This window comes from Coregonus clupeaformis, chromosome 8, assembly GCF_020615455.1.
Source record: "Coregonus clupeaformis isolate EN_2021a chromosome 8, ASM2061545v1, whole genome shotgun sequence".
NCBI lineage: Eukaryota > Metazoa > Chordata > Actinopteri > Salmoniformes > Salmonidae > Coregonus > Coregonus clupeaformis.
The window spans coordinates 45,994,252-46,022,236 of NC_059199.1; the positions used below are offsets into that span (position 1 = coordinate 45,994,252).

At 42.5% G+C, this 27,985-nt stretch overlaps 1 protein-coding gene across 1 annotated transcript; it reads left to right on the forward strand.

Moving 5' to 3' along the window:
• Positions 1-152: 152 nt before the first annotated feature.
• Positions 153-27,959, forward strand: dgat1a (diacylglycerol O-acyltransferase 1a). The gene is made up of 17 exons (XM_041883545.2): positions 153-537; positions 1,626-1,713; positions 13,007-13,047; positions 13,267-13,352; positions 13,604-13,656; positions 16,463-16,568; positions 16,771-16,899; positions 18,347-18,421; positions 18,604-18,707; positions 18,841-18,879; positions 19,492-19,533; positions 19,635-19,679; positions 21,941-22,053; positions 22,314-22,379; positions 25,800-25,887; positions 26,175-26,237; positions 26,384-27,959. Exons 1-17 carry the CDS (start codon positions 281-283, stop codon positions 26,528-26,530), a joined length of 1,542 nt encoding a protein of 513 aa, XP_041739479.1. The 5' UTR covers positions 153-280; the 3' UTR covers positions 26,531-27,959.
• Positions 27,960-27,985: the final 26 nt, after the last annotated feature.

The following is a 27,985-nucleotide window of genomic DNA, read 5'->3' on the forward strand; positions in this document are numbered from 1 at the left end:
TTTTATACGCCTTTTTTTATTTAAAAAATAATGACTAAATCCAAAAGCGTTAAACTGTGCGCCGCGTCGTAGCACAGAAAGAACTTCAATTCCCAAACCACTTGAAGGTTCAGTTTAACGTCCCCCTCCTACAAACTATTGCTCCTCCCTCCTCAATCAAAATAATGTTGTCGTTTAAAAGGGTGATTGCAGCCGTCTCTTCGACAGCATGTCCGGCTGGACTTTATTTCAGAGGCTCGAGGGAGAAACGTCTAGTTCAATGCCAGCAAGGTAAGGTTGAATGCATCAAATTGAGAAAATGGGCGACAGAAACGATAGAGTCCCCATGATGACGCGCAGAACAAGGAGAACTACCATCTGCGCTACGCCAGCGGCTGCCGATTCTAAACAAGCCAACCGTAGTAAGCAGGGCAGCGCAGGGGAAAAAATGTCAAGCCATCCGAGCCACAGCAACGGGAAAGTGAAGGAGGAAAAACCCGTGCACGAGCCGGTCACTACACCACGCAAAGAGAGGAGCAAAACCAGCGAAAGATTTAGGTAAGACATAACGCAAGGCTTTTTGTGAGCGCAGCTCACAAACATGTCTTCAATTTCTAGCTGTCACTCATCTTTTGTCAGAATAAAATGTTTGTCATTTTAGCAAACGCTGTTATCCAGAACAACTTACAGGAGCAATTGGGGTTAAGTGCTTTGCTCAAGGGCACATCGACAGATTTTTCAACTAGTTGGCTCAGGATTTCGAACCAGCAACCTTTCGGTTACTGACCCAATGCTCTCAACCGCAAAGCTAACGTTAACTGCCGCCCTAAAATGTTTGCTAAGCTTTAGGTGCAGGTTACTCATAATACAAGCTACAGGTGCCTCATAATATGGGTCCAAAGGACAAATCTGCCATAAATTCACTTACATCATGTATGATCTCTTTGCTAACATGTTTGAGAGAAATCTAGGCCAAATGTCCATAGGCTACCTTTTCAGATCAGGTAACTAGTTATGCTGCAGTGAATTTAAATGTGCTACTCCAGTGCAACTGTGGCTGTACACTATTCAGTGATCCTCAAGCCTGGACTTGTTTTGTGTAGGCATATCACTTCCACTGCTAGGTGTCACCTGGTTTCGCAATACCAAACACCCCCTTTACTAACAACCCCCTTTACTCCAGTTTTCACAACCAGTGTCCAAGTCTTTTGGGAATTTCCGAAGTCCTAACGAAGTTTACAACCCCAAAGCACAAAGTTCATTTCCCAAAACACTCTGGATATTGCAATCTCAGATATAGGCCTACCGCCAGGAAATGTCTGTGACAAATGATGCAATGAATTCGGAACATTATAATTTCCCCCCTAAGCATTGGCAATCCTATGATCAACTATATGATCACCGTAGACCTGTTTTTAGCCTCTTTTAAGATAATATATATTTTATTAGTACATTCGTGGTGTCTTCTGCTTTAACTAGGCAAGTCAGTTAAGAACAAATTGTTATTTACAATGACGGCCTACCCCGGCCAAACCCGGATGATGCTGGGCCATTTGTGTAGTGCCCAATGAGCAGTTTTTATTTTTATTGAACTGAAGTTGATTAGTTGTATCTAATACTGTATATCCTTATTACTGTCTCTTCAGCTGTCATGTCCTCCAGGAGTCCCTGCTCAGCTCAGCCAGTGGTTACAGTAACTATAGAGGCATCCTCAACTGGTGTGTGGTCATGCTGGTAAGTGCTACCCTGCCTTATTTTTTGTAAGATTTTATTTGATAAACAATACAAAACATATATGCATACAAAGACATTTTACATTACATTTACATTTTAGTCATTTAGCAGACACTCTTACCCAGAGCGACTTACAGTTAGTGAGTGCATACTTTTTTATTTAAAAAAATCATACTGGCCCCCTGTGGGAAACGAACCCACAACCCTGGCGTTGCAAACGCCATGCTTTACCAAGATTACATCTATTGTTGAGCTGGAACAATCAATAGTCAACACAGCAGGTTGTCCTATCCCATTGAGGCCGTTGTCAAATCAAATCAAATCAAATTTTATTGGTCACATGCGCCGAATACAACAGGTGCAGACATTACAGTGAAATGCTTACTTACAGCCCTTAACCAACAGTGCATTTATTTTAAACAAAAAAAGTAAGAATAAAACAACAACAAAAAAAGTGTTGAGAAAAAAAGAGCAGAAGTAAAATAAAGTGACAGTAGGGAGGCTATATATACAGTAAAATAAAGTGACAGTAGGGAGGCTATATATACAGGGGGGTACCGTTGCAGAGTCAATGTGCGGGGGCACCGGCTAGTTGAGGTAGTTGAGGTAATATGTACATGTGGGTAGAGTTAAAGTGACTATGCATAAATACTTAACAGAGTAGCAGCAGCGTAAAAAGGATGGGGTGGGGGGGCAGTGCAAATAGTCCGGGTAGCCATGATTAGCTGTTCAGGAGTCTTATGGCTTGGGGGTAGAAGCTGTTGAGAAGTCTTTTGGACCTAGACTTGGCACTCCGGTACCGCTTGCCGTGCGGTAGCAGAGAGAACAGTCTATGACTAGGGTGGCTGGAGTCTTTGACAATTTTGAGGGCCTTCCTCTGACACCGCCTGGTATAGAGGTCCTGGATGGCAGGGAGCTTTGCCCCAGTGATGTACTGGGCCGTACGCACTACCCTCTGTAGTGCCTTGCGGTCAGAGGCCAAGCAGTTGCCATAATAGGCGGTGATGCAACCAGTCAGGATGCTCTCGATGGTGCAGCTGTAGAATTTTTTGAGGATCTGAGGACCCATGCCAAATCTTTTTAGTCTCCTGAGGGGGAATAGGCTTTGTCGTGCCCTCTTCACGACTGTCTTGGTGTGTTTGGACCATGATAGTTCATTGGTGATGTGGACACCAAGGAACTTGAAGCTCTCAACCTGTTCCACTACAGCCCCGTCGATGAGAATGGGGGCGTGCTCAGTCCTCTTTTTTTTCCTGTAGTCCACAATCATCTCCTTTGTCTTGGTCACGTTGAGGGAGAGGTTGTTGTCCTGGCACCACACGGCCAGATCTCTGACCTCCTCCCTATAGGCTGTCTCATCGTTGTCGGTGATCAGGCCTACCACTGTTGTGTCGTCGGCAAACTTAATGATGGTGTTGGAGTCGTGCCTGGCCATGCAGTCATGGGTGAACAGAGAGTACAGGAGGGGGACTGAGCACGCACCCCTGAGGGGCCCCCGTGTTGAGGATCAGTGTGGCAGATGTGTTGTTACCTACCCTTACCACCTGGGGGCGGCCCATCAGGAAGTCCAGGATCCAGTTGCAGAGGGAGGTGTTTAGTCCCAGGATCCTTAGCTTAGTGATGAGCTTAGAGGGCACTATGGTGTTGAATGCTGAGCTGTAGTCAATGAATAGCATTCTCACGTAGGTGTTCCTCTTGTCCAGGTGGGAAAGGGCAGTGTGGAGTGAAATAGAGATTGCATCATCTGTGGATCTGTTGGGGCGGTATGCAAATTGGAGTGGGTCTAGGGTTTCTGGGATTATGCTGTTGATGTGAGCCATGACCAGTCTTTCAAAGCACTTCATGGCTACAGACGTCAGTGCTACGGGTCGGTAGTCATTTAGGCAGGTTATCTTAGAGTTCTTGGGCACGGGGACTATGGTGGTCTGCTTGAAACATGTTGGTATTACAGACTCAGTCAGGGACATGTTGAAAATGTCAGTGAAGACACTTGCCAGTTGGTCAGCACATGCTCGGAGTACACGTCCTGGTAATCCGTCTGGCCCTGCGGCCTTGTGAATGTTGACCTGCTTAAAAGTCTTACTCACATCGGCTACGGAGAGCGTGATCACATAGTCATCCGGAACAGCTGGTGCTCTCATGCATGCTTCAGTGTTGCTTGCCTCGAAAAGAGCATAGAAGTGGTTTAGCTCGTCTGGTAGGCTTGTGTCACTGGGCAGCTCGCGGCTGTGCTTCCCTTTGTAGTCTGTAATAGTTTTCAAGCCCTGCCACATCCGACGAGCGTCAGAGCCAGTGTAGTATGATTCAATCTTAGACCTGTATTGACTCTTTGCCTGTTTGATGGTTCGTCGGAGGTCATAGCGGGATTTCTTATAAGCGTCCGGGTTAGAGTCCCGTTCCTTGAAAGCGGCAGCTCTACCCTTTAGCTCAGTGCGGATGTTTCCTGTAATCCATGGCTTCTGGTTGGGGTATGTACGTACGGTCACTGTGGGGACGACATCATCGATGCACTTATTGATGAAGCCAGTGACTGATGTGGTGTACTCCTCAATGCTGTCTGAAGAATCCCGGAACATGTTCCAGTCTGTGCTAGCAAAACAGTCCTGTAGCTTAGCATCTGCGTCATCTGACCACTTTTTTATTAACCGAATCACTGGTGCTTCCTGCTTCAGATTTTGCTTATAAGCAGGAATCAGGAGGATAGAGTTATGGTCAGATTTGCCAAATGGAGGGCGAGGGAGAGCTTTGTATGCGTCTCTGTGTGTGGAGTAAAGGTGGTCTAGAGTTTTTTTCCCTCTGGTTGCACATTTAACATGCTGGTAGAAATTAGGTAGAACGGATTTAAGTTTCCCTGCATTAAAGTCCCCGGCCACTAGGAGCGCTGCATCTGGATGAGCGTTTTCCTGTTGATTAATGGCCTTGTACAACTCATTCAGAGCAATCTTAATGCCAGCATTGGTTTGTGGTGGTAAATAGACAGCTATGAAAAATATAGATGAAAACTCTCTTGGTAAATAGTGTGGTCTACAGCTTATCATAAGATACTCTACCTCAGGCGAGCAAAACCTCGAGACTTCCTTAGTATTTGATTTTGTGCACCAGCTGTTGTTTACAAATATACACAGACCGCCGCCCCTTGTCTTACCAGAGTCAGACGTTCTGTCCTGCCGATGTAGCGTATAGCCTGCTAGCTGAATGTTATCATTGTTGTCGTTCAGCCACGACTCCGTGAAACATAAGATATTACAGTTTTTAATGTCCCGTTGGTAGGATAACCGTAATCTTAACTTCGTCCATTTTATTCTCAAAAGATTGAACGTTGGCTAGTAGGATTGATGGGAGAGGCAGTTTACTCGCTCGCCGTCGGATCCTTACAAGGCACCCGGATCTGCGTCCGCGATATCTCCGTCTCTTCCTCACGCGAATGACGGGGATCTGGGCCTTGTCGGGTGTCTGTAGGATATCCTTCGCGACCGCCTCGTTGAAGAAAAAATCTTCGTCCAATGCGAGGTGAGTAATCGCTGTCCTGATATCCAGAAGCTCTTTTTGGTTATAAGAGACGATGGCAGAAACATTATGTACAAAATAAATTACAAATAACGCGGAAAAACACACATAATAGTACAATTGGTTAGAGGGCTGTAAAACGGCAGCCATCTTCCCGGCGCTGTTCTCTATGCTGTAATGTCCACACTTTCCCTCCTTATGAATAAAGTTCTCAACAAATTATCATTGGGTTATTATATGATAACCACTGGAGTTTTTTTGGACAATCATGTCCTCCAGGCTTTATGGACGTTGTATCATACAATTTGCGTCTCCCCTTTTCATGGTCACGGCAAGAAGGGGATACAGCTCTTGTCAAATTAATGTAATATTGGACATTTCGTAGCAGATTAGGAGAATTAACGTAGCAGGTTAAGAAAAGGGTTAGGGTTAGCTAAAATGCAAAAAAAAACATAACTTCACGTTAATTAACAATTGGTTGCGTTCAAGACAAGGTCATTTTTATTGATCTGTTGTCAGTGTCGGTATAGTAGGCCTAGGCTACCATCGTATTAAAGATTCTGCTAATGTCTGCAGTCATACAGTGAGGGGAAAAAAGTATTTGATCCCCTGCTGATTTTGTACGTTTGCCCACTGACAAAGAAATGATCAGTCTATAATTTTAATGGTAGGTTCATTTGAACAGTGAGAGACAGAATAACAACAAAAAAATCCAGAAAAACGCATGTCAAAAATGTTATAAATTGATTTGTATTTTAATGAGGGAAATAAGTATTTGACCCCCTCTCAATCAGAAAGATTTCTGGCTCCCAGGTGTCTTTTATACAGGTAACGAGCTGAGATTAGGAGCACACTCGTAAAGGGATTGCTCCTAATCTCAGTTTGTTACCTGTATAAAAGACACTTGTCCACAGAAGCAATCAATCAATCAGATTCCAAACTCTCCACCATGGCCAAGACCAAAGAGCTCTCCAAGGATGTCAGGGACAAGATTGTAGACCTACACAAGGCTGGAATGGGCTACAAGACCATCGCCAAGCAGCTTGGTGAGAAGGTGACAACAGTTGGTGCGATTATTCGCAAATGGAAGAAACACAAAAGAACTGTCAATCTCCCTCAGCCTGGGGCTCCATGCAAGATCTCACCTCGTGGAGTTGCAATGATCATGAGAACTGTGAGGAATCAGCTCAGAACTACACGGGACGATCTTGTCAATGATCTCAAGGCAGCTGGGACCATAGTCACCAAGAAAACAATTGGTAACACACTATGCCGTGAAGGACTGAAGTCCTGCAGCGCCCGCAAGGTCCCCCTGCTCAAGAAAGCACATATACAGGGCCGTCTGAAGTTTGCCAATGAACATCTGAATGAATCAAAGGAGAACTGGGTGAAAGTGTTGTGGTCAGATGAGATCAAAATGGAGCTCTTTGGCATCAACTCAACTCGCCGTGTTTGGAGGAGGAGAAATGCTGCCTATGACCCCAAGAACACCATCCCCACCGTCAAACATGGAGGTGGAAACATTATGCTTTGGGGGTGTTTTTCTGCTAAGGGGACAGGACAACTTCACCGCATCAAAGGGACGATGGATGGGGCCATGTACCGTCAAATCTTGGGTGAGAACCTCCTTCCCTCAGCCAGGGCATTGAAAATGGGTTGTGGATGGGTATTCCAGCATGACAATGACCCAAAACACACAGCCAAGGCAACAAAGGAGTGGCTCAAGAAGAAGCACATTAAGGTCCTGGAGTGGCCTAGCCAGTCTCCAGACCTTAATCCCATAGAAAATATGTGGAGGGAGCTGAAGGTTCGAGTTGCCAAACGTCAGCCTCGAAAACTTAATGACTTGGAGAAGATCTGCAAAGAGGAGTGGGACAAAATCCCTCCTGAGATGTGTGCAAACCTGGTGGCCAACTACAAGAAACATCTGACCTCTGTGATTGCCAACAAGGGTTTTGCCACCAAGTACTAAGTCATGTTTTGCAGAGGTCAGATGTTTCTTGTTTCTCATTAAAATGCAAATCAATTTATAACATTTCTGACATGCGTTTTTCTGGATTCTGTTGTTATTCTATCTCTCACTGTTCAAATAAACCTACCATTAAAATTATAGACAGATAATTTTTTTGTCAGTTGGCAAACGTACAAAATCAGCAGGGGATCAAATACTTTTTTCCCTCACTGTATAAAGTGTAGTAGAATTGCATGAAATGTTTATCAAAGGCCACATTTTTCCTGTGCAAAGGAAATAAACGTCTCTATGCCACAACGCGCTTATTAATAGCCTAAATTATCACTATCCAATCTCTCATCACATTAGGAATAATAGGCTTACATTGGTGTGCAAATGTGATAGAGGCATGCAATCCTTTGTTATAAAGGTGCATTTTTATGGTGAAAAAAGTGTTCCCCAAAAAACTTAACTCACGCGACACATGCTAATAGCTAGACTACAAGCTAATTTTGGCTAACTTACTGTAGTGTTGTTGACACCTGGTTAGCGTAACCGCTAAACTAAACTCTAAATCGATCAGACTTGACTTACCAGTGATGAAACGATCAGAATAATTAATGTGGCGGTCTTCCAACATGGCTGCCAGGAGGCGTCGAACGCCAACTGCAAGCCCTCAATTAGCCCATACAAACGCATTGAATACCAAATTCACTCAATGGAACAACAGTATCAAAAGGAAGTTTTATGTCTCTCCTATATCTGAGAGATATAAGAAAGATCAGGAAATGTATAGATATATATTTTAATACATGTATTTAACCCCATATTTCTTTACAGTCTCCATATACACTACCGGTCAAAAGTTTTATGACACCTACTCATTCAAGGCTCTTTCTTTATTTTTACTATTTTCTACATTGTAAAATAACAGTGAAGACATAAAAACTATGAAATAACACATATGGAATCATGTAGTAACCAAAAAAGTGTTAAACAAATCAAAATCTATTTGAGATTCTTCAAATAGCCACCCTTTGCCTTGATGACAGCTTTGCACACTCTTGGCATTCTCTCAACCAGCTTCCCCTGGAATGCTTTTCCAACAGTCTTGAAGGAGTTCCCACATGCTGAGCACTTGTTGGCTGCTATTCCTTCACTCTGCGGTCCGACTCATCCCAAACCATCTCAATTGGGTTGAGGTCGGGGGATTGTGGAGGCCAGGTCATCTGATGCAGCACTCCATCACTCTCCTTCTTGGTACAATAGCCCTTACACAGCCTGGAGGTGTGTTGGGTCATTGTCCTGTTGAAAAACCAAGCAAGTCTCTTCTTCTTATTGGTGTCCTTTAGTAGTGGTTTCTTTGCCGCTATTTGACCATGAAGGCCTGATTCACACAGTATCCTTTGAACTGTTGATGTTGAGATGTGTCTGTTACTCTGTGAAGCATTTATTTGGGCTGCAATTTCTGAGGCTGGTAACTCTAATGAACTTGTCCTCTGCAGCAGAGGTAAGTCTGGGTCTTCCATTCCTGTGGCGGTCATCATGAGAGGTTTCCTCATAGCGCTTGATGGTTTTTGCGACTGCACTTGATGAAACGTTCAAAGTTCTTGAAATCTTCCGTATTGACTGACCTTCATGTCTTAAAGTAATGATGGACTGTCGTTTCTCTTTGCTTATTTGAGCTGTTCTTGCCATAATATGGACTTGGTCTTTTACCAAATAGGGTTATCTTCTGTATACCCCCCTACCTTGTCACAACACAACTGATTGGCTCAAACGCATTAAGAAGGCACACCTGTTAATTTAAATGCATTCCATGTGACAACCTCATGAAGCTGGTTGAGAAATCCAAGAGTGTGCAAAGCTGTCATCAAGGCAAAGGGTGGCTATTTGAAGAATCTCAAATATAAAGTATATTAAGATTTTTTAAACACTTTTTTTGGTTACTACATGATTCCATGTGTGCTATTTCATAGTTTTGATATCTTCACTATTATTCTAAAATGTGGAAAATAGTAAAAATAAAAACCCTGGAATGAGAAGGTGTTCTAAAACTTTTGACCGGTAGTGTATACTTCCATTCATGATAAACCCCTTTCACAGAATAATTACCCGATCTGAACAGTGTTTTAAAGACAGACATTTGGAAGTAGGCCACTGAAAACACTGCATTTTCATCAAGTATGTTGGTTGCTCTGTGAGCCATCTCTCCACTGGAGTGTCATTCTGGTCTTTGATCTGTTTCTGCTAGAAGCCAGTTGCTGTAGGAGAGGTGCCCTTAGGATAGACCCACAGAGAGAATACAGTGATGCAGCTGAGCAGCCATATTGGAGCCATTGAAATCAATCTGCACGAACCCACATTGTCCTTTTAGAGTCTCGAACTCCGACTGCAATTTGTAGAATATTGAATACTCTTCTGTCAATTACTTCTCTCCTGTCGATGAGGAAATCTGTGAAGACTCAACTCTGATCAGCTTTGAGGATGGATGGATAGTTGGTTCTGTCCATCACAGTAGGCCAACATTCCTTGCTTTCCTGCCAATAGCTACAATTTTATTGATAGGCAGATGATATCAGTTTCTCTTGAGCTGTTGTCTACACAGTGAGATTCATGCGTAACCCAACGGTGTGGTAGATGTCTTTCAGAGCGGTCTCTCAATAGCAATGGTAAACGTTGGCTTACCTTATCCACACTACGTCTGTGCACGGCAAACAAAACGATAATCAGTTTGATAAGAGAAGGAACTTATCCCTGGCCCCCTTATATTTTATTATGAGAGGAGTTTAATATGAACTATGAAGAGACCTGGACTTTGGACAAGAGCCGACTCTTCTTGGTAATGTCACACAGCTTGCCTCATTCAACTGCAAAGGCCAGCCAAGTCGCTTGCTCGCTCGCTCGCTCGCTCACTCACTCACTCGCTCCCTCACACTGAATCTCTCTCTCGCCGGAGGTCCATATTACCTAGGTTTAGCCTAATGCAGTCTCTGATGTTTGATCAATCAAGTTTGCACTGTTCAGATAAACAAGGTTCAACTCATTGACACAGTCTGCCTGGTATGCTAGGCTGCTGGAATTGTTTTAATGGAGTGGGCAATGGGCATTCGCTGTCCTTGACTTTACCAGAGTTGCCAGAGCATTCATGACTCCTGTCAAGCATTTGATTTCTCAGTTGATGTGTTACAGTTAATTCTGTTCCCCAGGGTAAGGTCAAATGAGGACACTGTCTGAGGAGAGAATGTATTATTCCTCTGAGGATAGACATTTCCGTTTCTCCTTCAAAAGTGTGAATGGAAGTTCAAGGGTATTTTATAATTTTTCCGGCAGAACATCCAATAACACTCATTTCTAACATGAAAATTAATGAAATTAATATGGACAGAATCTTATGTATTCTACCTAAAAATAAACACCCAATTCTTTCTGTTTTGAAGAGAGACTGCAGGAAAAATCTTGCCGTCGCCTTCAAAGCATCTGAGAAAGATAAGTTTAATTTCCAAAGCCGGTATTAATCCAGTCTTTGAAACATGATCGCTATGACATCCAAACCGTTTTTCCCCGGGAATCATCCCTAAATTCTTTGTACCCGGTAATGAATAATTATGAAACTCAAGTGGAAAGTTGCTGGCAAGAGGATGTGAGCTAGAGAAGAAATGTAACAGCTACAGCGGGTCCTCCGTGCAACAATATTTTACATTGCTGGCTCAAGGATATTCTTCTGTCACTGTGATGCCCAGCCAGTTCGAAAAGGTTGGTTCCTCTGCCCATGCTGCTTAATGTAGGCCTGACCAGAGCCTCCTATTTCAATAAAGGGCTCTGGTCCTAGGCTATATCTACAGTATGTAGACTGTTTTTCAATGGACCATCAATATTTCAGTTTCTGCATCTCACAGGTCATGCATGTTAGGCTAGGTAGCCAAAGGCTACATGCATAATTGATGTTAAGCTATGTTTGTGCGCTTTATGTTGATATTTTAAAGGGGCTCAAACATACAGGTACCCCACAGCTATCATTAATGTTTGGGAGAAATGTGAGTAATTTAGCAGTTCAATTATCTTTTTAATTTATGTTGCTCCTCAAATTGAACAAGCCCCTCTGAATAATGTATTAAAGAAGTTGCTGCTGCAGAAACTAACAACCTTTTACTGAAGCAGTCTGTCTGGTATGCTGCTTGTAGGTTATTGACTTATGCTTTTCTTTTTTTAATATGGCAACAACCGCATGTCTATTTTCAGTTTGGAACTCAGACAAAGTGTGCACGGCCCCACTATCCAGGGCCAAGGTTTCAGGAACAGGGTTTACTCTGCTCTGTCAGTGTTCTGTCTCTGTGTGACTGTCACCTTTCGATGAATGTGATACCACCATTGAGTGACTGCTGTGATATAGTCTATGGATAGCCTGCTCACATTTTAGTTTCAGTGAAACAGAATGTGAGCTATTGCGAGATCAGTCTGGTTTCACATGGCTAATCTGGACCTGTTTTTGTAAACAGCTCAGGGATGGTACTAGAGAAATGTAACCACTCTCAAATTCATAGACAGAACAATGGATGCAAGGACTGACCACCCATGAATCAAATGTATAGTTTTAACCATGTTTTGAGGCTATACAGTGTTGGTTTACAATTACATTCTTTACAAACAATAGAGTAAAACAAATGTATATTTTTGGTTCTGATGGAGTACGACAGTTGAGCTAAGTTCAAGAAGCATTTAGAAGTTATATTCTTCAAGAATCAATGGGTGTGTATATACTGTATAATTAATTTCTAAGTTCCAAAATGGATATACAAATCGCAGAATGAACCTTTTTTTAATGGAAGTGCTAGCTAGCCTGTGTAGCCTAGCCAATCTGTAGACCGAGAACGGGTACAACGTTGCATGGTGAGAAACAAGGACGATATGCCTAGATATTCCACCTGGATTTATCCCACATCTCATCCCGTTTTTTGTTTTTGCTGTAATACAGAAGCAAGCTATGAACATGTACTGTATCATGTACTGCTGCCTGATATGGGTTGGTCCCCAGGGTTAGGTTATCTGTTGCCAGAATAGATGTTCTTATCAGCCTTTATAGCATTGAGATGATTAACACTTAAACTGCCGGGCCTCGCTACCCTCCCCTTACTACGCCAATGGGCAGACCTCTTGACCGCAACATTCCCCCCCAACATTTTTTGATTCAAAGAACACAATAGCATTTTCATTAGTTTGTTAGTGTAGACTATCTGTTGGCGCGTGCTCATGTGTGGAGCACAAAGGAACAGTGGTTATTCTAGGAAAAAGTGATAGTTTGAAATGGATTTAATCTCTTCAATTTTAAGTTATTTGGCAAAGGTAAGTATTTTGGAAACCTTAGAATCTGCTCTTTCTGGTAGTATATACATGTACTACAGAAATCAGAATGTCTTACCTGCATGTGACTCAAGGAGGATTAGGAAAAAGTATTTTTTGTGATATTGAAAGTCAAACAACATATGTGTGTTAAATAGACGTATTTAGGAAAATTCAAGGATGAAGGGGGGCATGACTTAAAAAAATTGCGGAGATATTTTAAATTACATTTCATATGCAGTCAAAATGACTGCCTCGGCGCTTCTAGTGTATGGCTCCTATCAACAGTATGGCTCATATCAACATGAGGCAGGAGACTGACCTGTGACCAGTCTGTGTTGGTAATGAATGACCACTGATCAGTGTCTTTTCCTTCATACAATTTTGTTTGTTAACTCAACTTCTGTATTGTACCTTTTTAACGTGAACAATCCCATGTTACTTCCAGTTGATAAAGTACATTATACACTGATTGTGAAATCTCTTCTGTTGCAGGTCTTGAGCAATGCACGCCTTTTTCTGGAGAATCTAATAAAGTAAGTATCTGCAGCTATAGGCCCCCCAAATAACTAAAACCCTTAGGCTATGTCAACTTCAGGATGGTCAGTTGTTCATCACTGGGATCCTAAGTGTATCTTCCGTCACGACTGCAGATCCATTCATTTTGACCACAGCTTCTTTTGTAAAACGCTCATCACTATTTACTTGTGAACAAAAGTAGTTTCCATCAATGTCTTCTTTCCCTCCTCTGATAGATATGGGATACTGGTGGACCCCATCCAAGTGGTTTCACTGTTTTTAAAAGACCCATATAGCTGGCCTGCACCATGCCTGGTCATTGGTATGTAGACTAAACCGCTCTCCTCTTTGGCATGCTAACCGTACTATTGTAATTGTTGTACATCTTCCCAAATCTGTTTATTTTAATGTCTGGTTTTGGTTGCTTAGCAACCCAAGTCATTATACCCTCATTATACAACTGTTTTCCCAAGAAGTGGGGGCACATTTTCTCATTTTGGAACAATATTGTAGGAATATTACACTGCTGTCTTTTGTGGAGTACCCAAATCTAATGTGTTTATTTTTCCTCAGTTTCGAACGTGTTCATAATGGCAGCTTTTTACACGGAGCGGAGGCTATCATTGGTGAGTGTCATGCCATAATGTCTGGGAATAATGTGAAGGATGTGCTGTGAAATCTCACTAATCTCTCTGTTGCTTGTGAAGACAAGTATTTCAGACCCCCGTTAGGTAGAGATGGTGGGGGACATCTGTTATATTGGTTTTGTCAAGCATTCCTCCCCTAATAAAAGCCAATCTGGCTTTTCTAGCTAGCTGTGTGTGTGTGTGTGTGTGTGTGTGTGTGTGTGTGTGTGTGTGTGCGTGTGTGAGAATATATAAAAAATATAAAGTGTTGGTTTCATGAGCTGAAATAAAAGATCCCAGAAATGTTCCATACACACAAAAAGCTTATTTCTCTCATTTTGTGCACAAATTTGTTTACATCCCTGTTAGTGAGAATTTCTCCTTTGCCAATATAATCCATCCACCTGACAGGTGTGGCAGAAGCTTATTAAACAGCATGATTACTATACAGGTACTCCTTGTGCTGGGGACAATAAAAGGCCACTCTAAAATGTGCAATTTTGTGACACAACACAATGCCACAGATGTCTGAAGTTGAGGGAGCATGCAATTGGCATGCTGACTGCAGGAATGTCCACCAGAGCTGCTGTCACAGAATGTAATGTTAATTTCTCTACCATAAGCCGCCTCCAACGTCATTTTAAAGAATTTGGTCTCAGAACCGCAGACCACGTGTAACCATGCCAGCCCAGGACCTCCACATCCGGCTTCTTTACCTGCGGGATCGTCTGAGACCAGCCACACGGACAGCTGATGAAACTGAGGAGTATTTCTGTCTGTAATAAAACCCTTTTGTGGGGAAAAACTCATTCTGATTGGCTGGGCCTGGTTCCCCCAGTGGCTGGGCCCGGCTCCCCCAGTGGCTGGGCCTATGCCTTCCCAGGCCCACCCATGGCTGAGCCCCTGACAAGTCAAGTGAAAGCCATAAATTAGGCCCTAATGAATTTATTTATATTGACTGTTTTCCTTATATGGACTGTAAGTCAGTAAAATCGTTAAAGTTGTTGCACCTTTTTAGCGTTTTTTTTAAATATTTTTGTTCAGTATATGTACAGTGCATTCGGAAAGTATTCAGACTCCTTGACTTTTTCCACATTTTGTTACGTTACAGCCTTATTCTAGAATGGATTAAATTGGTCCCCCCCCCTCATCAATCTACACACAATACCCCATTAATGACAAAGCAAAAACAGGTTTTTGGAAATTTTTGCAAATGTATTACAAATAAAAAAACATATCACATTTACATAAGTATTCATACCCTTTACTCAGTACTTTGTTGAAGGACCTTTGGCAGCGATTACAGCCTTGAGTCTTCTTGAGTATGAGGCTACAAACTTGACACACCTGTATTTGGGGAGTTTCTCCCATTCTTCTCTGCAGATCCTCTCAAGCTCTGTCATTTTGGATGGGGAGCGTTGCTGCACAGCTATTTTCAGGTCTCTCCAGAGATGTTAGATCGAGTTCAAGTCCGGGCTCTGGCTGGGCCACTCAAGGACATTCAGAGACTTGTCCCGAAGCCACTCCTGCATTGTCTTGGCTGTGTGCTTAGGGTCGTTGTCCTGTTGGAAGGTGAACCTTCGCCCCAGTCTGAGGTCCTGAGCGCTCTGGAGCAGGATTGAATCAAGGATCTCTCTGTACTTTGCTCCGTTCATCTTTCCCTCAAGCCTGACTAGTCTCCCTGTCCCTGCCTCTGAAAAACATCCCCACAGCATGATGCTGCCACCACCATGCTTCACTGTAGCGATGGTGCCAGGTTTCCTCCAGACGTTTCCTCCAAAGAGTTCAATCTTGATTTCATCAGACCAGGGAATCTTGTTTCTCATGGTCTGAGAGTCCTTTAGGCAAACTCCAGGCATGCTGTCATTTGCCTTTTACTGAGGAGTGGCTTCCATCTGGCCACTCTACAATAAAGGTCTGATTTGGTGGAGCGCTGCAAAGATGGTTGTTCTTCTGGAAGGTTCTCCCATCTCCACAGAGGAACTCTTCACTCTGTCAGAGTGACCATCGGGTTCTTGGTCACCTCCCTGAACAAGGCCCTTCTCCCCCCGATTGCTCAATTTGGCCCGGCGGCCAGTTCTAGGAAGAGTCTTGGTGTTTCCAAACTTCTTCCATTTAAGAATGATGGAGGCCACTGTGTTCTTGGGGACCTTTAATGCTGCAGAAATGTTTTTGGACCCTTCCCCTGATCTGTGCCTCGACACAATCCTGTCTCGGAGCGCTACGGACAATCCCTTCGACCTCATGGCTTGGTTTTTGCTCTGACATGCACTGTCAACTGTGGGATCTTATATAGACAGGTGTGTGCCTTTTCCAAATCATGTCCAATCAATTGAATTTACCACAGGTGGACTCTAATCAAGTTGTATTTTTTATTTGTTATAAAAACCTGTTTTCGCTTTGTCATTTTGGGGCATTGTGTGTAGATTGAGGATTTATTTTTATTTCATCCATTTTAGAATAAGGCTGTAATGTAACAAAATGTGGAAAAAGTAAAGCGGTCTAAATACTTTCTGAATGCACTGTATGGAGTGAGGCAGTCCCACTCCTTTTTGTATTTCCCCCCTCATCTATTAGATAGGACAGTGACTGACAGGAAAGGAAGGAGGAGAGGGTTTGCTAGAATAGCAGTGGGTTGGATTCGAAACCACACTCGCACAGGTACATGTATTCTGGAGGCACCAGCTTAGACTGCTAGACCACCCCAGGTCCACAAAGAACCTATTTAAATATATTCTTATACTGTATGTAATTCTGTGCTCAGGCCACTGTGTTAACAATGCTTTTTATTTCTGTTGCTCTGCAGGGCACCATCTCGGAGACTACCGGAACATTCCTTTACTTGGTCAATCTGACCACCCTCCTCTTTTTCCCATCAGCCACTGTGCTCACGCTGACCTCCATGACCCCAGGTGAGATGGCCTGATCATGATCACACACATACACTTGCTTACACTGCATGGCCATATAAATAGGCCTAATGTTTGTTATCTGTGAGTAACAGTAGATCTACTCCTTGACCTTATCAAAAATACTAAATGCCCATCTCAGAGGATTTGTCCACTTCTAAAATAGTGTTGTAAAGCTTGATCATATCTATTTTGTCTTGTGCAGTGGGTGGAGCCTTTGCCCTGGGTGTGTACACCATCCTCTTCATGAAGCTGTACTCGTATAAGGACGTGAATATGTGGTGCAGAGAGATTAGGCATACCAAAGCCCGCACCTTGACCCGCTCCCATTCATGTGAGTACTCCTGACCAGGTGTCCCTCCACACTTTGCATAATCGAATGAGTAAAGTACAAATGGCAAATAGTACAAACAAAGTATACTGAACAGAAATATAAACACAACATGTAAAGTGTTGGTCCCATTTTCATGAGCTGAAATAAAAGATCCCAGAAATGTTCCATACGCACAAATAGCTTATTGCTCTCATTCTGTGCACAAATTTGTTTACATCTCTGTTAGTGAGCATTTCTCCTTTGCCAATATAATCCATCCACCTGACAGTTGTGGCATATCAAGAAGCTAATTAAACAGCATGATTATTACACAGGTTCACTTTGTGCTGGGGACAATAAAAGGCCACTCTAAAATGTGCAGTTTTGTCACACAACACAATGCCACAGATGTCTCAAGTTTTGAGGGAGCGTGCAATTGGCATTCTGACTGCAGGAATGTCCGCCAGCGCTGTTGCCAGATAATTAAATGTTCATTTATCTACCATAAGCCGACTCCAACGTCATTTTAGAGAATTTGGCAGTACGTCCAACCGGCCTCACAACCACAGACCGTGTGTAACCACGCCAGCGCAGGTCCTCCACATCCGGCTTCTTCACCTGCGGGATCGTCTGAGACCAGCTACCCGGACAGCTTATGAAACTGGGTTTGCACAACCAAAGAATATCTGCACAAACTGTCAGAAACCATCTCAGGAAAAGCTCATCTGCGTGCTCGTCATCCTCACCAGGTTCTTGCGTCCTAATACATTTATTTCAATTGACAGATTTTTCTTATGAACTGTAATTCAGACAAATCTTTGAAATTGTTGCATGTTGCGTTTTTATATTTTTGTTAAGTGTACAAATGGCAGCAACTAAAATAAAGAGGTGCTAAGGCCGCCATCTTTGTACAGCCTCCTGAGAAAAATATCAACATTGTCTGTCCTGGTTGATGGTATTTGATCTTTACTCCAGTGCAGGTGTAATGATGTGAAAACTGGTTAGCATCTCCAAATTAGCATGTTGACAGACACAGACACACACACACACACACACACACATATGGGTCTTCTCTCCATTTGCGCCCTCTCAGTAACACAGATGCTGCCCAAGATCTGATTGGCTGTCCCAGGACTCGTATAATTACTCTGACCTCCCCAAAATGCTTGTGAAGTGAGGGGAAATGTACAGGTATTTAATGAGCTGTATGACTCATTGCTGTATGAGTAACTTCTTTGGCTGGGTTGTTTACTGTGAAAAGCTTTCAGAGTTTGTTTAAATATGTTTATTTTGCCCCCTGAATAAATACGAACGCGCGCGCACACACACAGATTAGATGCACCCTCATACAGCAATGTCCCACTTTCTGAAACGTTACTGTGCTGCCATCTCCATCTACTGGTTGTATAGAAGTACTGCAGTCAGAAATAATCTGTCTTGTCCATCCACATGATTTGTGTCCCCATAGGTCCATCAGTCGCCCAGTCCAATGGGTCAGCTGTACACGCTCATGTGTCCTACCCTGAGAATCTCACACACAGAGGTCAGAACAGAAAGAGATACTGAACTTTATGAGCATGACTAGTAGCTGTTTAGAATTAAGTTCAATTAAATCCATACCGATTTTATACATTTGTACATACAAAATTGTTATTTCAAAAGACTATGTACAATGAATTAATTACTTTAATGTGTTTTTTTTTTTTTACTGTCCTCCCTCCATAGATATATATTATTTTGTGTTCGCCCCAACTCTCTGCTATGAGCTGAACTTCCCCCGGTCAGCACGGATACGCAAGAGCTTCCTGCTCAGGAGACTCTTTGAGATGGTGAGGTCAAATATCACATAAGGAAAACAGAGCGACCTGGGAATGTGCAATTTGCATGCACCCTAAATAAACAACATACTGTATATGTAAATGCCTTTTAAAATCTAAAAACATGATCTGAAATCTTTTCCAGCTGTTCTTCATTCAGTTACTGATTGGATTGGTACAACAGGTATGTTCATTATGTGCTGCCGTCCATGCTGACATTACCTTGGTTAATATTTGGTTTATTTTCACTCGTCAAACGAGTACAGCTCAATTGGTCCTCTGTAGCTCAATTGGTAGAGCATGGCGCTTGTAACGCCAGGGTAGTGGGTTCGATCCCCGGGACCACCCATACGTAAAAATGTATGCACACATGACTAAGTCGCTTTGGATAAAAGCGTCTGCTAAATGGCTTTTATTATTATTATTATTATTATTATTATATTATTACATTTGATTAATGGGTGGCTTTATTATCCGAAGTAACAAGATACACTTTAATGTTTAAACTAAGGTAGAGTCAGCAAAATGACGTTGCAAGAGCAGCACCGCAGATATTGCGATGCGCAAGATCCAAGACTTAGCTCTTTGCTCTCACACAGTCACAGTGCACGGGTTCGCTTCACGCTCTTATGTGGTAGCCACGGGACCAAAACAGCGGAGAAGTTGAGCCTCACGCGCCAACGCTTAGTTGTTGTGGAAATTGACCCACTACTGTTTACTTTGTACATCTGCGTCATATCGCTGTGTCTACCTTTTAACCTTGCCTCACAAAAACCTTTAATCATGTTTCTTTCAGTGGATGGTGCCGACTATTCAGAATTCCATGAAACCATTCCAGGTAAATATTAATGTCTTTCGTCTCTTAGACTTTTGTCCATTGGACTTTCCCATTTCTCTGTGCTTAAGGGTGACTTTGTTTCATGTACCCCCCTATGGCAGGATATGGACTTTTCCAGAATGATGGAGCGCATGCTGAAACTGGCTGTGAGTACAAATAAAGACATTACCTAAACCGATGTCTCCATACAAACCTAACACTTAATCCATTTTATTTCATGTTTCGCATTTGTCATATTTTCCCATCAAAACGATATGTTGGTTCACCATACATACATCATGAGCCATTTTCCCATACACACAAAGCCAAGTCCAGGACTGAAAATACTTTCTCAATATACACTGAGTGTACAAAACATTAGGAACACCTGCTCTTTCCATGAGACTGACCAGGTGAATCCAGGTGAAAGCTATGGTCCCGTATTGATGTCACCTGTTAAATCCACTTCAATCAGTGTAGATGAAGGGTAGGAGACAGGTTAAAGAAGGATTTTTAAGCCTTGAGACATTGATTGTGTATGTGTGCCATTCAGAGAGTGAATGGGCAAGACAAACTTTTTTTCAAAGTGCCTTTGAATGGGGTATGGTAGTAGTTGCCAGGTGCACCGGTTTGAGAGTCAAGAACTGCAACGTTGCTGTTTTTTTAACGCTCAACAGCTTCCTGTGTGGAACTCAATATTAGGAAGGTGTTCTTAATGGGGGTTTTTACACTCGGTATGTATGTACTGCATCAGTGTTTCTTAGTCCAAGACCAGGCTTAATTTGTGTTTGGGAAACCGGCCCTATAACTAAAAAGATATAGAGTGCATTCGGAAAGTATTCAGACCCCTTCACTTTTTCCATATTCTGTTACGTTACAGCCTTGTTCTAAAATTGATTAAATTGTTTTTTCCTCCTCAATCTACACACAATACCCCATAATGTCAAAGCAAAAACAGTTTAGAAATGTTTGCAAATTTATAAAAAATAAAAAAAAGGAAATATGACATTTACGTAAGTATTCAGACCCTTTCTTTACTCAGTACTTTGTTGAAGCACCTTTGGCAGCAATTACAGCCTCAAGTTTTCTTGGGTATGACGCTCCCATTCTTCTCTGCAGATCCTCTCAAGCTCTGTCATGTTGGATGGGGAGCGTTGCTGCACAGCTATTTTCAGGTCTCTCCAGAGATGTTCAATCGGCTTCAAGTCCGGGCTCTGGCTGGGCCACTCAAGGATATTCAGAAACTTGTCCCGAAGCCACTCCTGCGTTGTCTTGGCTGTTTGCTTAGGGTCGTTGTCCTGTTGGAAGGTGAACCTTCGCCCCAGTCTGAAGTCCTGAGCGCTCTGGAGCAGGTTTTCATTAAGGATCTCTCTGTACTTTGCTCTGTTCATCTTTCCCTCGATCCTGACTAGTCTCCCTGCCGCTGAAAAACATCCCCACAGCATGATGATGCTGCCACCACCATGCTTCACCGTAGGGATGGTGCCAAGTTTCCTCCAGACGTGATGCTTGGCATTCAGGCCAAAGAGTTCAATCTTGGTTTCATCAGACCAGGGAATCTTGTTTCTCATGGTCAGAGTCCTAAGGTGCCTTTTGGCAAACTCCAAGCGGGCTGTCCTGTGCCTTTTTACTGAGGAGTGACTTCCGTCTGGCCACTCTACCATAAAGGCCTGATTGGTGGAGTGCTGCAGAGATGGTTGTCCTTCTGGAAGGTTCTCCCATCTCCACAGAAGAACTCTGGAGCTCTGTCAGAGTGACCATCGGGTTCTTAGTCACCTCCCTGACCAAGGTCCTTCTTCCCCGATTGCTCAGTTTGGCCGGGCGGCCAGCTCAAGGAAGAGTCTTGGTGGTTCCAAAGTTCTTCCATTTGAGAATGATTGAGGCCACTGTGTTCTTGGGGACCTTCAATGCTGCAGAAATGTTTTGGTACCCTTACCCAGATCTGTGCCTCGACACAATCCTGTCTCGGCGCTCTACGGACAATTCCTTTGACCTCATGGCATGGTTTTTGCTCTGACATGCACTGTCAACTGTGGGACCTTGTATAGACAGGTGTGTGCCTTTCCAAATCATGTCCAATCAATGAATTTACCACAGGTGGACTCCAATCAAGTTGTAGAAACATCTCAAGGATGATCAATGGAAACAGGATGCACATGAGCTCAACTTCGAGTCACCTAGGAAAGGGTTTGAATACTTATTTAAATAAGGTATTTCAGTTTATTTGTAAAAAACCTGTTTTCGCTTTGTCATTATGGGGTATTGTGTGTAGATTACGGAAAAAACTGTTTTAATCCATTTTAGAATAAGGCTGTAACGTCACAAAGTGGAAATAGTGAAGGGCTCTAAATACTTTCCGATTGCACTGTACATGTCCAGACTGTCTAATGGCACAAGGCTTTCCCTCCTCTCCCCTCTACCCCAACAGGTTCCCAATCATTTAATCTGGCTCATCTTTTTCTATTGGTTTTTCCACTCTTCCATGAACTTCGTAGCTGAGCTGATGCGGTTCGGCGACAGGGAGTTTTACCAGGACTGGTGGTAAGTGGATGATGATTCCCAGTTAGCCTTGTATTTTGTTTTGTTCGTGCAGTGATAACATGCAAATTGTGCCATCTGTTTGGGTTACGTGTAGTGCTAGATATAATGGTAAAATAGCTTAGTCAAAACTGTTCTAAATAAAGGATTTTTTTACTTCAAGAGCGAGGCTGCCCTACTTCTCCTTTCCCTCCATATGTACAGTAGTGACTAGATATTGAACTGCAACTTTGTCTCTGAGTGAGTCACTTGTTGTTTTGTAGGAACTCTGAAACTGTCACTTACTTCTGGTCTAACTGGAACATTCCTGTGCACAAGTGGTGCCTCCGGTGAGTAGGAGTTGAAGAAATAACATTGTGATTGGAACAATACCACCACCTACAGCACTGACTTTATGGCAGCATGTGTGTTCTAGCATACAGTAAAGGTCAAAGGTTTGGACACACCTACTCATTCAACGGTTTTTCTTTATTTTTACTATTTTTTTACATTGTAGAATAACAGTGAAGACATCAAAACTATGAAATAACACATATGGAATCATGTAGTAACCAAAAACATGTTAAACAAATCAAAATATATTTGAGATTCTTCAAATAGCCACCCTTTGCCTTGATGACAGCTTTGCACACTCTTGGCATTCTCTCAAACAGCTTCACCTGGAATGCTTTTCCAACAGTCTTGAAGGAGTTCCCACATACAGTGAGGGGGAAAAAAGTATTTGATCCCCTGCTGATTTTGTACGTTTGCCCACTGACAAAGACATGATCAGTCTATAATTTTAATGGTAGGTTTATTTGAACAGTGAGAGACAGAATAACAACAAATAAATCCAGAAAAACGCATGTAAAAAATGATATAAATTGATTTGCATTTTAATGAGGGAAATAAGTATTTGACCCCTCTGCAAAACATGACTTAGTACTTGGTGGCAAAACCCTTTTTGGCAATCACAGAGGTCAGACGTGTCTTGTAGTTGGCCACCAGGAGGGATTTTGTTCCACTCCTCTTTGCAGATCTTCTCCAAGTCATTAAGGTTTCGAGGCTGACGTTTGGCAACTCGAACCTTCAGCTCCCTCCACAGATTTTCTATGGGATTAAGCTCTGGAGACTGGCTGCTTCTTCTTGAGCCACTCCTTTGTTGCCTTGGCCGTGTGTTTTGGGTCATTGTCATGCTGGAATACCCATCCACGTCCCATTTTTCAATGCCCTGGCTGAGGGAAGGAGGTTCTCACCCAAGATTTGACGGTACATGGCCCCGTCCATCGTCCCTTTGATGCGGTGAAGTTGTCCTGTCCCCTTAGCAGAAAAACACCCCCAAAGCATAATGTTTCCACCTCCATGTTTGACGGTGGGGATGGTGTTCTTGGGGTCATAGGCAGCATTCCTCCTCCTCCAAACACTGCGAGTTGAGTTGATGCCAAAGAGCTCCATTTTGGTCTCATCTGACCACAACACTTTCACCCAGTTCTCCTTTGAATCATTCAGATGTTCATTGGCAAACTTCACACGGCCCTGTATATGTGCTTTCTTGAGCAGGGGGACCTTGCGTGCGCTGCAGGATTTCAGTCCTTCACGGCGTAGTGTGTTACCAATTGTTTTCTTGGTGACTATGGTCCCAGCTGCCTTGAGATCATTGACAAGATCCTCCCGTGTAGTTCTGGGCTGATTCCTCACCATTCTCATGATCATTGCATCTCCACGAGGTGAGATCTTGCATGGAGCCCCAGGCCGAGGGAGATTGACAGTTATTTTGTGTTTGTTCCATTTGCGAATAATCTGTTGTCACCTTCTCACCAAGCTGCTTGGCGATGGTCTTGTAGCCCATTCCAGCCTTGTGTAGGTCTGCAATCTTGTCCCTGACATCCTTGGAGAGCTCTTTAGTCTTGGCCATGGTGGAGAGTTTGGAATCTGATTGATTGCTTCTATGGACAGGTGTCTTTTTATACAAGTAACAAGCTGAGATTAGGAGCACTCCCTTTAAGAGTGTGCTCCTAATCTCAGCTCGTTACCTGTATAAAAGACACCTGGGAGCCAGAAATCTTTCTGATTGAGAGGGGGTCAAATACTTATTTCCCTCATTAAAATGCAAATAAATGTAACATTTTTGACATGCGTTTTTCTGGATTTTTTTGTTGTTATTCTGTCTCTCACTGTTCAAATAAACCTACCATTAAAATTATAGACTGATCATTTCTTTGTCATTGGGCAAACGTACAAAATCAGCAGGGGATCAAATACTTTTTTCCCTCACTGTATGCTTAGCACTTGTTGGCTGCTTTTCCTTCACTCTGCCGTCCGACTCATCCCAAACCATCTCAATTGGGTTGAGGTCGGGGGATTGTGGAGGCCAGGTCATCTGATGCAGCACTCCATCACTCTCCTTCTTGGTAAAATAGCCCTTACACAACCTGGAGGTGTGTTGGGTCATTGTCCTGTTGAAAAACAAATGATAGTCCCACTAAGCCCAAACCAGACGGGATGGCGTATCACTGTGGTAGCCATTCTGGTTAAGTGTGCCTTGAAATCTAAATAACTCACAGACAGTGTCACCAGCAAAGCACCCCCACACCATAACACCTCCTCCTCCATGCTTTACGGTGGGAACAACACATGCGGAGATCATCCGTTCACCCACACCGAGTCTCACAAAGACACAGCGGTTTGAACCAGAAATCTCAAATTTGGACTACAGACCAAAGGACAAATGTCCATTGCTCGTGTTTCTTGGCCCAAGCAAGTCTCTTCTCCATATTGGCGTCCTTTAGTAGTGGTTTCTTTGCAGCAATCGACCTTGAAGGCCTGATTCACACAGTCCCCTCTGAACAGTTGATGTTGAGATGTGTCTGTGACTTGAACTCTGTGAAGCATTTATTTGGGCTGCAATTTCTGAGGCTGGTAACTCTAATGAACTTATCCTCTGCAGCAGAGGTAACTCTGGGTCTTCCATTCCTGTGGCGGTCCTCATGAGAGCCAGTTTCATCAAAGCGCTTGATGGTTTTTGCGACTGCACTTTAAGAAATTGTCAAAGTTCTTGAAATTTTCCAGATTGACTGACCTTCATGTCTTAAAATAATGATGGACTGTCGTTTCTCTTTGCTTATTTGAGCTGTTCTTGCCATAATATGGACTTGGTCTTTTACCAAATAGGGCTATCTTCTGTATACCCCCCTACCTTGTCACAACACAATTAATTGGCTCAAACGCATTAAGAAGGAAAGAAATTCCACAAATTAACTTTTAAGGCGGCACACGTTAATTGAATTGCATTCCAGGTGACTAGTGGGTTCGATCCCCGGGACCACCCATACTTTAAAATGTATGCACGCATGATTAAGTCGCTTTGGATAAAAGCGTCTGCTAAATGGCTTTATTATTATTATTATTATTATTATTATTACCTCATGAAGCTGGTTGAGAGAATGCCAAAAGTGTGCAAAGCTGTCAAGGCAAAGGGTGCCTATTTGTTAAACACTTTTTTGGGGTACTACATGATTCTATAGTTTTGATGTCTTCACTATTATTCTACAATGTAAAAATAAAGAAAAACCATTGAATGAGTAGGTGTCCAAACTTTTGACTGGTAGTGTGTGTGTGTGTGTGTGGGTGTGGTGAATTGTCTACAGTAAGTGCTGTAACCTTGTGACATTATAATGGCTTGTTTTTAAGATGGCTATAAAGGACGCTCTTGGTTATTGTCTACAGTTTCCAACTAATAAATGATTTATTTTCATCTCTTGTATTTACAGCCACTTTTACAAGCCTCTCTTGAGGAGAGGTGTGAATAAGTGGGTCGCCAAGACGGCCATCTTCCTGGTCTCCGCCTTCTTTCACGAGGTTTGTGTGGTTGGCTGTGATTTGTGATGCCATCGAACACTCTGGGCGTGTTCAACATTGCAGCCGACCAGTGCAGGCGACTGCCGACTGACTGATCTACATAAATATCTACTCCATATTATTTGTAGATCAGTCAGTCACAATTTACCCATGATATATATTATGGTTTTGATCCTCTCCAACACGGCCACTGACTCATAGTTTCACCCTTGACTTAATCTGATCTTGTACATGTCAGTGTTTTTAAAGGCTGCATCATTTGATAATCTTCCTCCCTCTCTTTTCAGTACTTGGTGAGTGTTCCTCTGAAAATGTTCCGACTGTGGGCATTCATGGGCATGATGTCTCAGGTCAGACAACATTTCCTTCTAAAAACAAAAAGTATTTTCATAATCAAACATTGGGTTTGACATGTTCCTCTGTTAATGGTTATACGCACATTTTAAAGTAAGTGGTTTTAGATTTATCAGTGTTTCCGCCTCAACTTTTCTTTCAGATTCCACTCGCCTGGTTCGTCGGCCGCTTCCTGAGAGGTAACTATGGCAATGCGGCAGTCTGGATCTCGCTCATCATTGGTCAGCCCATCGCCGTGCTGATGTACGTCCACGACTTCTACGTATTACATTACGTGTCACAATCGTGAGCAGTTGGCCACAAGCAGAGGAGCAATACATCATGCTAAATAAGGAAAAATTGAATGTGAATGTTTATTTTGAAAGGGAAATGTTTTTTATATGAAGCTCGACTGTTTAGTAAGAATGTACTACGAAAAGGTTTTTGGCCTCCAGATGCCATTTCTCTAATGCACTGATACACTCCAGAGACACTTGGCTCCTGTCCTGTCATGTGCAATTGTTGTGAAACACTTCCCTGCCAAAGAGAACATTTGTATGCCTTTTCTGTTTCTTACTTAGTCTACAACTGTGAGGATCAATGCAAACAACCCTATATATATATATAAACCTGACTATCAATGTGCTCTCTATTGTCATGCATTTGACACGTTTCTTGCCTTTGATTATTTAATGATCTGAGTATTAAGTTGTGTATTTTATTTCATGTGGCTGCAGTAATAACCAGTCACATGTTGTTTGGGTGAACTACCCCCTTAATCTGTGTAATGTGTTTGCACTAAAATGCATGGTGTTTTCCAAGAAATATACAAGTGCTCTTTGAATGTATCAGCTAAAGGACCAACATGGTCCTTGTAAAATAAGTTGTTTTATTTGCCAATATTGACATCCCATTATAAATAAATGGTGATCCAAACAGTAACAACCATAGAAAAACAATATTGATTTTAACCAACAGTATGCATTTATCCCTTGATTCCATTCCATACCTTTTGCACTTCAATTAACCTTTTGTGTCACTAGTATACTATAGCTGTTGTCTAGTTTAGCCCTCTCAACCCTTTATGGGTTCAGTATGAAATTTGTCTATACATGCCTTTTCAGCAAATATCCTACTCGTGCCTGACATTGCTACATGAGCCACATAAACCAAATCGAGCCTGCATTTCACTTTTGTTTTACTTACTCCAAAGTGCTTAGTATCTTTTTTTTTTAGCTTGTATTTTCATGTATTGTAGGAAATAAATATGGGTTGAGTTCAGTTTCTTTCTGTACAAATTGTTTTCATTCAGGACTGTTGTACGAAATAATGCTTCAATCCTCACCAAGTGTTAAAATGGAATGTATGATTTTGTTAATTTACAATTTCAACCCAAGTGTGTTTGAAGGGTAGGTAATAGGTATTTTTAAAGCCTCTCAACAAAATGTGACATTTGATAAAGGTTTGTTTATATTGTAATTCAACTTCAGATCTATTTTAAGCCCCATCTAGTGGGTGATATTTTTCCAGAACAGTCGGATTGGGTATGTAAGTGAGGGCAGGATGTTTTCTATGAACATGGCGTGTGTTTTGTGATATTTTTTCTTATACTTTCATCTTGTTCTCTGTGCTAAGAGTTTTGTAACATTAGATACAGTACTTAACTGCTGTCACTGCACTGAGCTCCTCATTGGCATCTACTGCACAAGTTAAATAAAATCCTGCCTGTGTAACTGGAACCTTGCTATTTTCTTTCTTGTATGTA